Below are 15,192 nucleotides of genomic sequence, written 5' to 3' on the forward strand. Positions count from 1 at the left end.
CCAGTCTGTACTGATGATACCAGATCATTAGACACACGCTGAATATCACATTGCCCAGGTTTTCAAAATGGAAAAGAATCAATAACATCCGGGTAATTTCAATACTGTGGGTCGCTAAATTGTTATTTTAAAAGCAACACAAACACACCAGCTACACACCAGTTGACCTAACACACAGCTTTGGGTTTCATAATATTGTATATTGGAGCATTGTTATTTTTATGGCTAATTAATTTCGCATTTGTAAATAGGTTCAAATAGTGGGAGATTAGGGTCGGTTGTTGAGCATAAATTTTTTTATTTAGACCCGGCGGTATTTTTGAACAGCTATCAGAGTTCATCTGTTTCTTTTACCTATTGTATGGATTGATTCTATAGTGTACTACGCTAAACTGAGGTTGTACCCCTCAACTAGAGTTAGACGCGGATCAGACCTCGGTGGATAATGATGAAAACAAGACACCTACGCTAAGACACCATCCCCTTCAACACGATCCACCACCACCACCACCAACTTCATCATCACCACCACCTACCACCAATACATACCATCACCACCACCAACCACCACCACTTACCATCGCCACGAACCCCACCACCCCTTCCCATTATCACCACCCCCAAACACTCCACAACCACCACATACCACCATCAACCATCCCCACAACAACCACCCTACCACCCCAACCACTACCACCCACACAACAATAACCACTACTACCATCCCCACACAACCCCCTCCCACCATCATCACCATCACCACCATCCGCTACCACCATCGCGACCCCACCCAAACACCCCCATCACCACCACCAGCCCCTACCACCGCCACCAATTACCATTAACAAAACCCCGCTGTGACCAACCCCTACAGACTAGACTACAGCAATAAACACACCCGGCACACTATTTAACATTTGCATAACTTTACATCAGAATAACCTGACTTACACACGTGTTTCAACCATCCACACAGTAACAAGTAAAGGTGAGCTATCCGTATGATGACACTCTATACTGGCAAGGGACATAACTCCTGGACTCACTGATAAGGGAAATAACTAGGGACGCACTGGCATGGGGCTTAATTCAAGATACACTGCGATGAGTCAAATACACTTCATGACTCTCAATCCTCTCCGTGTTTTAATGTATTTCAGCAGCACTGCATAGCCAAGCGTGTCACTAATTATTTAAGTGGATGGGAGATATAGAATGTGGGGCACACCGACCCCAACTGTTGCTTTATTTGATACCCACCCCCACCCACCTCGCACCGACCCACCCCTAGTCCGTTCTATAGCAAGAATTGGTACTTTATCTTGTCATAGGATTTTAAGGAGAAGCGAAAAAGATATACATAATTTTTCAAAGGACATTTTAATACAGTAGTACAGGGAAAAAAAGTTTTTATGACATTATAGGACAGCTCAATAGGACATCTCATGACAGTCAGACAGGACATATGAGGACAGCTGGACAGAATATTTTAATAAAATTAAACACGACATTTTACAAGACCTTCCTCACATATGCCGACACATAAAAGGAACAATTATTTTAAAAGATTTTTTTCCTCTCTGCATAGGATTCTGACACTTAAAATGGACAATCAAAGAAGACATTTATCTTAACAATAGATGATAGCCGACCTTTTCAAAATGATATCTGCTCAGAGGCGTAGCGAGGGGGGGGGGGGGTACTTTAGGGGGAGCCAAAATGGGTTGGAAAAAACAAAAAATAGTATTTTAGCTGCATATTTGCATGAGGGTGGGGTGCAAAGCGAAAGTTTGAGGGGGGGGGGGGGTGCAAATCGAAAGTTTGAGCGGGGTGCAAATTGAAAATTGAAAAGTTGCTCCCGAGGGGGGGGGGGCGCCAAATTGAAAGTTTATCCCGGGAAGTGTCGCTACGCCTCTGTATCTGCGTTAAGACAGTCAAATCAAGACACGTTTTGTCAGATTAGCACCATTTGATCACTAACATGACAAATCAATTTCAGAAGTTACAATCTTAGACTACATGACATCCATACTCTCGTTAAATTACTACCTCGATAAAAGGATTTGGGAAGGACATGGATTTTAACCAACCCATCTAGGAGAGACAACTCTAAAACCAAACAACTGCTGCCTTGCTATGGAAGCAAATCCAGAAAGAAAAGCAAACTTAAGTCTCAGTCAACGAGGCTTATGGCATATTGACACGTTATGCTTAATTGTGTTGGAGGTTATATCCTCCAAAATTAAAATTAATTAAGAACGAAGTAAAACGTTAGGTGAAAATTATTTTGATATTGACCTGTATGGTTAACTTAACAGTTAAAACTTTCTTTCATATAGCTCTATGCTATTGTAATGAAAAGTAATAATTTCCTCCATACAGATTAAACTTGTCCACTCTCTCTTAAGTATAAGATCTTACAACAGAAGTTACTTGAAAGACAAAAAAAAAGTATCATCTTTATGAAGAAAAACATTACTTATAGAACCTCATGTAGAGCAATAAATAGAATGGCGAATGTTGTTGGAATATTTTTTTCTACTAGATCGTTTTAGACGTATAGTATTATTTACAACTCCTCTGTGTCTAGCAGTATTCCCCCGCCCCCACCCCCGCCGTACACATGTGTCATGTGTTTATCCTAACCTTTCCCTCTCTGGCCGTGTGTTTATTGGCAATGATTAATATCAGAAGACCCTCTCGGTCTCGGCACTGAAAGCTAATCAATGAACCAACTTCTGGCCAGTTTCTGGTTGTTTTATCTGGCCAATTGTGCGGGGTGACATCTTCACTTACATCATTGGTTCTAAAGTTGTGGGAGGCGGGGGATTAGACGAGGGCAGGGGTTATGGGTCAAAATGTTAGGGAGGGTTCTCTTAACCCACCAGGAAATAATAAAATAGTGGTGGGAAAAAGTATTATATCAAAAGAATTTAATTTTATCCTCTTAATTAATAAATAAAAATTTATGAAATACACATGTGCTGAACTGTTCACTAGTTATCGTTTACCCATCAAAGAGCCGTGAATAAAGTTAAAAACAGGTTGCGTAGCCTACAATATAATTTCAGATGATATCGCGAATAGTTAAACTAACGTTATATTTACTATTGTAGGCGGTAGAGAAGTGTGACAGTATACAGTTTTTGACGATTTTCAAAATATTTTGTCGAACTGGTGCGAAATGACGACATACATTAGAATAGACTGGTATAATAAAGATCAGTGGCGTAGGCAACTGGGTGTTGGAGAGGGGGGTGGGGTAACCCCTCATATGAAAGCACCTTGCCAAAGCCTCTGTTGCAGTGTTTCTTCCAGACTTTTTTCTCCGGGGGGGGGGGCACTTGAAATTTTCGGGGGGGGGGGGGCGGGAGACTTTCTTCGGGGGGGGGGGGGGCGGACACTGTTAAAAGTATATATTTTCTATATAAATTATATAAATTTCATTTCGTTCGGGGGGGGGGCGGTAAAAAAATTTATAAATATATATATATTTATAAATATTATTTAGCTTTAACTTAATCCACGGTGGCATTGTTACCAGGTTAAAGTTCATAGAGTTGTAAAAATAAAAGGCAAATCCTGGAAGACTACTCTAACGTGACAAACATACAGCTTTATCTCCACTTTGTCACTAATACATTATTTATAGTTCAGGAAACTGTTACTAGAAGCGAGAATTTTTTTTTAAATTACACTTGAAACTCATTATCCATTCATATGCCGAGGTCACTGAAACAGGTGAACTCTACTTTATCTGCCCCATGTGTCTTAGGCACGAACGGGAAAAAGAATGAAGAAGAAAACTTTAAACTACTAAAAAAAATTAAGTACCTACAATTAGACCGTTTCTCTTTTATGCAACTTAAATTAAGTTACAAAAGATCTTTACAAATAATGTTTCCACATCTCTAATAACCAGAGACGACATTGAACTAAAGGAAAACGAACACGGTTATTTAAAAAACAAAGTCTTAAAGACATGAAATTTAAGATGCACTTGTAATCATTGAAGCGTGGAGGGCTTTATTAATTGGTATCATTTATTTATAGTTTAAAAAAATATTTATTATCGGGAAATTGTTTTAAGTTGAGAGAGAAGATTTATATAACATATTATATAGATAGGGTATTGACGTATATGGGACATTGATGCTTCTTAGATTTGTAAGTAGAATAATGTTAAGTGAAACAATAGCACCATATCAAAATAAACATTGCGGTGGTAAAGTTTATTTCAGAAACTTTCTCACCATCCTCTTTTAATTTTCTAATTAATTTAAGACTAATGTTCATATATATATATATATATATAATATAAAATAATATTATATTATATTTCCAAAATTGCTTACAACAAAGATTTAAAATTTTAATGTCTTTAAAATTACTAAATAAATCTAAAACAAAAACCTTGAAAAATGCTGTTTTTTACCAGAGTAAAAACACTTAGAACTAGATATCTACTCCACTAGAGGTATAACAGTTCAAGCTATCTACTTTACTAGTAGTATAAAACCTAAACACAAACACATTGAAACATATGGAAAACATATATCCTTACAGCAGCAGTTAAAAACATAACCAGTAGTATAAACCTTATAACTATCTTTACGTAACTAGCAGTTTAAAACATAACTATCTCTATATTATAAACCTTATAAGTGTATAACTATCTCTACGTAACTAGAAAAGCAGTATAAACCTTATAACTATCTCTACATAACTAGCAGTTTAAAACATAACTATCTCTATATTATAAACCGTATAACTATCTCTACGTAACTAGAAAAGCAGTATAAACCTTATAACTATCTTACGTAACTAGCAGTATAAACATTATAACTAGATCTAGCTCTACATAACTAGCGGTTTAAAACATAACTATCTCTACATAACTAGCGGTGTAAACCTTATAATTATCTCTATATAACTAGAGCTTTAAACCTTTTAACTATCTCTACATAACTAGAATTATAAACCTTACAACTATCTATATCTACATAACTGGCAGTATAAACATTATAACTATCTCTACATAACTAGTAGTATAAACATTATAACTAGCTCTACTACATAACTCGCAGTAGAAAATACAGAAGATTCTCTACCGGAAACACCACCAAGAAAACGAAAATCCACCGCACTTTAACGGACACGACGTTGTTGCCATGCTGATGTACACCTGATACCGGTGGTTCTGTCCCGCCTGTTTTTAAAACACAGGTAAGATCGAGCGGTCAATGTAAGCCATCATACAATAATAAACAGCAATGATCGCTTCAACATATAGATTCTAAGTCCAATTAGATTGTAATGTTACAAGAATATTTATCTCAATGCACACGGTTTGCTAATTTAATAAACAATAACAAAAAAACAACAACAAAAAAAAACTGTACCTATAGTGAAACATACACATACAGGTATCTGTAGGCTCTGCGAACTAGTGGTCGCACACATGCCATAATATCTGGACAACAGGTCATATCAGTAGGTAGTCGCATCCACGTCATATCAATTACCAGCACACGCGTCACACTGCATCGGGCCCCCGTGTGACAAGTTTTGTTTTCTGGGTCGCCACGCCGACTCACACTTTTTATTTTATCTCACGGCTCATCCCTCCCTCCCTCCCCCCCACCCACCCTCCACCCCCTCCTCCATAGAACACGTGCTGCGACGTCACGGTACCGACCGACAAGCATCGTTAAGCCTCCGCTCGCGCTGAGCCGGCACATTACCATACCGTCCCAGGCCGCATTCAAAGGTCCCCTTGCATTATGTATCTCAACGCGAGCCTATAAAATAACAGCAGTGTCCGTGTGTCAGTGACGTCACGGCGGGCAGTGGATCACTATTGGACAATGTGTATTAAATACACCACATGAAACATGTATTTGTTTATTTATTTTTAAAAGGCGAAACTACTCGTTTCAACGGGTCGGGTGAAAGGGGAGAGAAGTGTTGTTTAACGCGAGGAGAAATAGGCCTAAGGGAGACAACTGTTGATAGTTGACACGTGAATTATCTGTTTTACATAATGAGGGTCATTTACACATACACTTGATATTCCTCGCTCACCTTCTGTAGCAACCAATACAGATTCAACTACACATTTGCTTTTTAATTCATTTTACACCTATGTCATTATTTTTTTTAATAAAATAAACCACAATCAACCTAGTATGAATTAACATTCTTCCGATAATAAATAAGTCCTAATTACTTTGAAGGTTTCTAATACATGTTCATACTCTGTTCTGCAAAATGCCTAGATAAAATAAAACTGATTTTTACAAAACTCACTAATGCACTTACACACATATGGCAAAAAAAAAAAAAAAAAAAAAAAAAAAAAAAAAAACTTAGCCTACAATAAGAAACGGACGTAACGACACGAGTTGTTCGTAGGCAGTGGTCTGACTTGTCGGTCTTAAAATGATACTGTAAATAGACATGCCGACTCAGATTATATACAACCATGACTGCCAAGAAAGCAGGAACTCATCTCTCTAACAATGTTCTTCAGATGAAGTTCATGCAAAGAAGTGTCCTCAGGATAGAAAAAGAACAAAATGAAGAGGAACAACAGAAAGTCATTGATGATGAACATTGGGTACTAGATATACCAGATTACAAAACTAAAGGGTCATTATTTCTACAAAATCAAAGCTATGTTGTTTGTGAAGGACTACGTTTTGGTCCACAGTCTTATCAGGGATTTAATCCTGAAATAGAGAAAATAATGCGACTACAAAGTGCTGAAGAAGAGGCGAAGAGGTCAGAAGAGATAGAAAAACAAAACAGTGTCAGTGACCAAGAAATGGTCAATAGGTATTCATCACTAATGGGTGTAATAGCCAAGACATTTGCGAAGAAACGCAACAGAAATGATGTGGCTGAAAATGACGAGAGTGGAGAGCCCAGGTCCAAGAAAACTTTCATGAAACCATCAGATGCGGGGGGTGCGGACCGCACCGGGTGACACCATTTAGGGGGGTGACACCAAGGCAAAAAATAGCAAAATATATAGAGAAAAACTCGAGGGGGGGTGCAAATCGAAAACTTGAGGGGGGGGTGTAAATCGAAAGTTTGAGGGGGGGTGCAAATCGAAAACTTGAGGGGGGTGCAAATCGAAAGTTTGAGGGGGGGGGTGCAAATCGAAAATTTGAAAGTTTGTCCCTTGGAAGGGTCTCTATGCCTCTGGGGGGGGGGGGGGGGGGGGGTGACACCATTAAGTGCCGCACCGGGTGACACCCGACCTCGCTACGCCACTGATCAGATGATTGAGTGTGCTTGAGGGGGGTTTATGTGGCATCACCAGCAGATTAGAAGATGAATGCAATTTTCAAATTGTCACGCACCACATCTTGTAAAATATTATTAACGGGCTTAAATGATATGAGTGCATCACAATAAAATTCTACCATTCGCAAAAAAAAAAACAACAACAAAAAACTTAGCCTACAATAGATTTGTTGCCCATGGAGATGTTAAAGGCAAGTTGATGTCACTGACCAAAACAGAGCTCTTGTAGATGGACCTTGCTCAGGTGTGGGTAGCAAAGATTTAAATTTTCTAAGCACTCCATCTTACAGTTTACAATTAACATTGGACCCTCTGCTAGGTCATGAATAGTTCAGAAAGCTTGGGAGAAAAAAAAGGTAAGAAAGAAGTGGGAGCAATCCACCTGAACCAAGAAACTAGCTACAGCTCAAAGGAGGGCTGAATTGACTGATTTTGAGAGGTTCAAGCTAATGAAAGCAAAGCAGGCTCGTAATCGCCTAATCAACATAGAATATAGTAAATTAAGGAAAGCAGAGCGCAAAGCCCCATCTAAGGGGTCGTCCATAAATAACGTCAGACTCGTAGGGGGGAGGGTGTCCGTAATTTTGTGACGGTGTGTGATGAGGGGGAGGGGGGTGGGGGTTCAGATGGTGCGACGTCACACTTTTGCATTATAAAAAAGCAATGTTAGAAAACGAAATGTAGACGTTATTTCGCGTTTTAGATACTGTTTAATAAATTGTAAAAGGAATTGATTAAAATACTATATTTTGACAGAGTTCAGACAAGATTCAAGAAAAATATCGATGTTTTAAAAAAAAATTCAACTGCAATTTTGAGGGGGGTTTTAGGCTGAAGTGTGACGTCATTTTAGGGGGGGGGGTCTGGCTTTTTGTGACGACGTGTGACGGAGGGTAGGGGGGGGGGGGAGGTAAAAATCGTAAAAAAAAACTTAAAAAGAAGAAGACTGCCAAGAAGTAAACTGATAGGGTCAAAAAAATTGTAATTTAAGATTGCATTAAAGTTGATGGTAATAAAAAAAAATGCTGTGACAATATTATCAACCCTACTGAAAATTACATGCCCTCCTATTTTGACTTTTTAATTTTAAAATATATAACACGCGCATTTTGAGGTTTAAAGAATAAAATGGTTATTAGACGTTGTGTATTATGTATAAGTAAAGCATCGTAAATGAATGAAAGCCTCCATGTTAGAAAGAAGTAAATATGTATCAGTCCTCACTAGAGGATAGACGATGAAGAAAACAGCAATACTAAAGCGAGGCAAACTGACCAGTGTTTCTTCCAGACTTTTTTCTCCGGGGAGGGGGGGTACTTGATATTTTCGGGGGGGGGGGGGCGGTCTCCCTTTTTTCGGGGGGGGGGGGCGGACACTGGTAAAAGTATATATTTTCTATGTAAATTCCATTTCGTTCGGGGGGGGGGGGGGCGGTAGACTTTCTTCGGGGGATGGAGCCCCCCCCCCCCCCCCTCCCCGAAGAGAGGAAACTCTGAAACTGACGCATTAAACAAATGCATGCTAGTAAAAGCTATCCACTCTCAACGCCCCAAAACCATTTTTGACATAAATACGTCATGCTACTTCATTTAGCAAAAAATCGGAAGGTTAACTTCCATTATACAGATTTCCTGCTTCATTAAATTTACTAGATCTAAATATCAATTCATTGTAGTATCTATACAGTGAACGAAAAATTGAGAAGATACTGTTCGAAAAGAAATTCAAAAACACACCTGGTATATTCAGCAGAATACAGAACAAAATAAGTGGATAGATGGAGAAACCGGTGTGTGTGTGTGTGTGTGTGTGTGTGTGTGTGTGCGTGCGTGTGTGTGTGTGTGCGTGTGTGTGTGTGTGCTTTAATCAATAATGTATGATCGAATATCGATAAATAATTAGTCCAGTCAGGTTGTATTCATAATGACTTTACGAACTGATAGTGTAAGAAACCAATTACATTTAGTCGTTGGCACCAATACAAGACTAGATGTACCTCCACACGATGACATTTGCCTTCTTTATTGGTCGTACCATCGAATCAATTAATCATAGCTTGGTCGTAGTACTATAGGATGGATCAAAAGATCAACCGGTCGTACCATATGTAGGCAGCCGGCAGCCGGTTTTGTACCATCCACACAGTCCTATTTACACATCAACATGACCACATCGTACAATCCCCAGTCCAATTTACGCATAGCGCTGGGCCCATCCTACCATCCACACAGTCCAATTTACACATCAACATGACCACATCGTACAATCCACAGTCCAATTTACACATCAAGATGCCTCTAGCACTATAGTTCCAGTTTTAATGGACATTCAAAGGACATTTTAAATCTGGGGTGTAGCTTATAGGGAATGTGGAGAGTTATTTCATCAAAGGTAGAATTTGGCTAGTTGTTAATTATAAGACAATTACAACGATTACAACCATCAAACTTTCATAATGTAGACTAGAGTCATTAACCCCCATACAAATAATATACACATTGCTCAAAACGCCTGTAATATATCATCATCATCTTTTCCCGTTTGTGACCAAGATACATATGATATATGTTTAAATCGAGTGGGATTATGTGGTCGACAATATCCCCAGTCGACTTTGTTTCCCTAACGTGAATAAGGTATATATATATATATATATATATATATATATATATATATATATATATATATATATATATATATATATATATATATATATATACATATATATATATATATATATATATATATATATATATATATATATATATATATATATATGTATGTATATGTGTGTGTGTATGTGTGTACACACAGACAGAGAAAGAGAATGGGGGGGGGGGGGTAAATCGATGCTTATAATATACAATTCAATTAGATCTCTTTTAACACATTATAGTTGTCAACGCTTTTTTGAACTAGAACTAAAAGAAGTGTTTTTATTTTTTGTGCATTTAAAGGCTAGCTTTATAAGGGCTTCCATAACTTTTTTTTTTAATTTTACCTTCACATAAAATAACAAATTTTCAATTCTAAATGTGGTCGGCAGTTTAAAAAAAAAAAAAAAAAAAAAAAAACCTGGTTTAAATTAAATGTTAGTTTCTAAAATAAATTTAATGATATCTGTTTATTTAAATGTTGGAATTTTTACATATCAAAATAGCTCACATCATAACGTACCAAATTTTCCAACATGAGTTCTGTCCCTGTGTTGACCGTCGACACTAAAACAATGGCACTCTTTTTTATTTCCCTTTATTACTTCACTCGTATTTTCCCCTTGTGACGTATTACACATTTTCAGAGCACTGGCAATAGGCCTACTAGGCCTAAAATAGATAGGACTACTCAAGAGCCCAATGATTGGCTAGGCTTTTCAGTCAGCACTACTCTAATCGCGGATTAATACATTCTGACGCGGCAGAACACACCAGGCGAATTACTATAATTAAGAAGTCACGTTTCAGCTTATGAGCAGACGATGTCCCTTATTTAATTAAAGACCGGTTTCAAAGATGGCGACAATATTTTCCAATGTTTAACGTATTTGTGTGAAGAGTAAAATTCGGGGTTGGGGGGGGGGGGGGTTTCTACCATAAATGACATCAATTATTTTCGTGACAAGTACCCTCCTCCGCCACTCATACCATCACACATACCTCCCCCTTCCCTTTTTTTCCAGGTAAAATGACATTGAGTTTCATTTTCAAGACCTCTGTATGGTCTGTGTTTCTTTCAGACATTTTTCAAAGGGGTTCTCTCGAAACTTTGGCGGGAAGAGGACGCACTTAAGACAATACGTTAAATATCAAAGATCGTTAGTAACCGTGAAACCGATATGTAGAGAAAGAAAGAGAACTCTCCGCCTCAACGGCCATCGATATATATTTCGATACATATATATTTATATATGTGTATGTGTGTGTGATTGTGGGTGTTGGTGTTAGTGTGTCTGTGTTGGGTCAAATTGGATATACTAATACTGTGTCTTGTTTTTTGTTGTGATTACTGTGTAACTAAACATGGTAAATTTTGGTCTCACATTTAACTTAAGGTCGAGATACCTTTAGCGCCGACTTCTTAAACTGAACAGTGAGATTGTAAGATGCATTTTTTAAACATCTTTTAGTGTCGCCGCTAGGTCGGGTGTCATCCGTTGCGGCACTTCGTGGTGTCATTCCCCCCCCCCCCAAGAAACAAAGTATATATCTATATCGATTACTAAATTTGTACTTAAAATTATAAATGGGACAGGCAAACAAGCAAAAAGCATTTTTCTTCTGAAAATTTGGCATTTTTTGCCTTGGTGTCACCCCCCCCCCAATGGTGTCACCCTGTGCGGCCCGCAACCCTTGCCCAGCTCTAACATCTTTCCTTCTATTTTCGTTAAACCTTTTCATATACGAAATTTATTTGTCTCCTTTAATTATTTAGAATAATTATTTTGTTTAGAAAGTTTACGTTTTAAGTTGTTTATTTGTTACGTTATCCAGACAAATTGGATCGTGTATTTTTTTTCTTTTACAGATTATGTATGTATATATATATATATATATATATATTATATATATATATATATATATATATATATATATATATATATATATATATATATATATATATATATATATATATATATATACATAGGCCTAATTTTTCTTGCACGGCCAATCCCATTCCAATTCAGCTCCTCCCATCTACACATACACCATCCAACGTCAGCCACCACTTGACACAACCAGCATCCACCTGTTACAGAAGACCACCTGTCAGCTGCCACGCATCACCTGTGTAGCTCCCGTAACATCCCAGTCAACCAGCCCCACTGTCAACGACTACTGGCTCAACCACCGAGAGCAACAATTATCTTTTTTTTACCCGTTCGCACGTGCGCCCTAGCGTGTGCAGTTTGCCTCACCTGGTTATTTCAAAAAACAAAAGCTGTTGTCGAATCGATATTTAGTTTCGTTTACATTAATTATTTTTTTTCATAACTTGTCCATAATAATGCAACTTACCTAGTGGAAGGGGAGGTTTAGATAAATTCTAACGATGCATGTCGTAGGGGGTGGGGGGCCTAGAAATTTTCTTAAGGACCATAACGATTAAAAACATGACATAATTATGGTTAAGGAAGCTGATTTTAATGTGGACAATTCTATATGGCTCAGAGACCTGGAGGGTTACACACTCAAACAACAACAACAACTACAACCACATGATGAATTTAACGACGAAGTACTTACATTTTTAAAACAAACATAAAACTCGAATCCTGCATTAAAAAGCAAAATGGACGACAGTTTCGTGATTAAAAAAAAAAAGTCATCCGAGCGTGTAAATAAAACACGGTATTTATACCTATGCTAGGGTCATTCAAATCATTATCGATGTCATTATTTTGATTGATTTTATCGCCTCCTCTCCGCAAAACGTCACACATCGTCACAAAATGCAGGATCCAACACCTAAAAAGGACGTTACACCTCAACCTAACACCCCCCCCCCCCTCAAAAATATAATTTTTAAAAAGCATTTTTAAAATTTACTAAGCTTGTTCGGCGTTTAGTGGTCTATTTTAATTGTTATTTACATTTTTTATAAATATCAACGTGAAACAACAGTCAGTTTCTAAAATTATTGTCAAGTGTGTCGTCACACTTTCTGAAACCGTCCTCCCGTCCCTCCGGAGTGTGACGTCGTTTATGAACGACACCCTCCCCCCCCCCCCCCCCCCCCCACTTCAAATAAAAATAGCACCTCTTCGGTAATACAGTATACAAATACGCATGTGGACAAGTAGGGGAGGGGATTTCAAGTCCGAATTTTTTGTGTACGTCATAAATAAATGACATCTAACCGGACTCGTAGCTAGGGGGGGGGGGGGAGCGGGGGGTGTGGACCGCACCGGTTGTCACCATTTATGGGGGTGACGCCAAGGCAAAAAATAGCAAAATATATAGAGAAAAATGATAATTCCACTTAATTAAGTGATTAATTCGAGTGTAAAATAGCGTTTTAAGAGGTGATAAATCGAAAGTTTGAGGGGCGGGGGTGCAAATCCAAAGTTTGACGGAGGGGGATGCAAATCGAAAATTGAAAGTCTGTCCCCGGGAAGGGTCGCTACGCCTCTGGGGGGGGGGGGGGGGTGACACCATTAAGTGCCGCACCGGGTGTCACCCGACCTCGCTACGCCACTGCATCTAACCTCTATCCTTATGGAAAAAAGAATTTTTGTGTTGCAATTCTGAATTAAAATCTAAATAAACTCACCGTTACTTGTTTGAAAACGAACCACGAGCGGAAACAAAGAACAACCACTCGATTCAAAACTTGTTTGATATATATATATATTATATATATATATATATATATATATATATATATATATATATATATATAACTATTTAAAAGATTTCAAAAGTTTTTAACTAGCATCATATAAACAAATATTTTGAAATTAACACTGAGCTTGTAAGTCTCTGTCTCTCTCGCTTAAATTTTTACTAATATTAGAATCAAATTAGGTACCTGTAGGCTTAGAGTAATAATATTATATTTACATTGTAACTGCGTTTTGGAAACGTGTTGGGATTTGAATAAATAATAACATACTGTACCCTTAATTTTAAAAAATCACAATTTACTGTAGACTATATTTTCTTTTAAGCTAGCCTACACCTACAATTACCATGTTTAAGATTTTAAATAACTTAATCATAACGGAAGTAATTTTCTACTTAGGGGTCATCCATAAATGACGTCACACTCGTAGGGGGGAGGGGGGTCCGTAATTTTGTGACGATGTGTGATGAGGGGGAGGGGGGGGGGGGAATTAGATGTTGCGACGTCACATTTTTGCATTATAAAAAAGCAATGTTAAAAACGAATTTTAGACGTTATTTCGCGTTTTATATAACTGTTTAATAAATTGTAATAGTTTAGACAAGATTTTGGAAAAATATCGATGTTTTAAAAAAATTCAACTGCAATTTGAGAGGGGTTGTAGGTTAAGGTGGACGTCATTTTAGGGGGGGGGGGGTCTGGCTTTTGTGACGACGTGTGAAGGAGGGGAGGGGGGAGGTAAAAATCGTCCCAAAAAGCGTGACGTCATTTATGGATGACCCCTTATTCATTTTTTACCGATTTAATTTTAAAAGTGTTAATATTTGGTTTGAAATATAGATCTAGTAGCTGGCAAGTACGAAAATAGAGAGCTGGTGACCTACTTACATGCCCTTAAATTGCTTTAGCCTCCTACGTTAAATAAAAATTAAAGGGAAAATACCTAGTATTTGATTACAAAAGTACTACAAAATGTTAAGAAATTCAAAATGAACAAAATTAAAAAGATATAATTATTTGGTTTTTTCTTCAAAATACAAATTAAATCTATTAATTTTCTAAAATTATTTTTAAATATATATTTCAAGACTTATATAATTTTATTAACTCAAATTTAAATATAGAAACACCATAGCAGTATTCAATGCTAAGTTTGTAGAGATTTAATAAAAATTTGGAGTTAAGATAATAAAAATGCAGGGATGGCGTGGTATTGTCAATATTAAAAGAACAAACTTCTAACTCAGGGTTGACAACCTTTTACTATGGAAGAGCTAAAAGTTACAATTTACAAAATTTCCCAGTTTTTAAAGAGCCACTAACTTTTTTATTTCAATATCTGGTATTTGATTAGGATTAGGTAAATAAATTTTATTTGTTATTCAAAATAAATAGCTTTAAATATGAATTAATATTAATTCATTAAAAAATACACGTTTCACCAGAATAATAAATTAGTAATCAAGTAATATGTTTATAGGACTATCCCAATTGACTTTAGAAGCTGTTCATTTGTGTTTTTCTTTTTTACGGACAATA

At 37.3% G+C, this 15,192-nt stretch overlaps 1 protein-coding gene across 1 annotated transcript; it reads left to right on the forward strand.

Annotated features, from left to right (window-relative positions):
- Positions 1-6,381: 6,381 nt before the first annotated feature.
- On the forward strand, positions 6,382-6,968 carry LOC131933264 (M-phase phosphoprotein 6-like; the record flags this gene model as incomplete). The annotated part of the gene is made up of 1 exon (XM_059290050.1): positions 6,382-6,968. A coding segment is annotated over exon 1 (484 nt), but the record flags the coding sequence as incomplete, so codon positions are not given.
- Positions 6,969-15,192: the final 8,224 nt, after the last annotated feature.

This window comes from Physella acuta, unplaced genomic scaffold, assembly GCF_028476545.2.
Source record: "Physella acuta isolate Inbredline_101_S28 unplaced genomic scaffold, ASM2847654v3 ptg002425l, whole genome shotgun sequence".
NCBI lineage: Eukaryota > Metazoa > Mollusca > Gastropoda > Physidae > Physella > Physella acuta.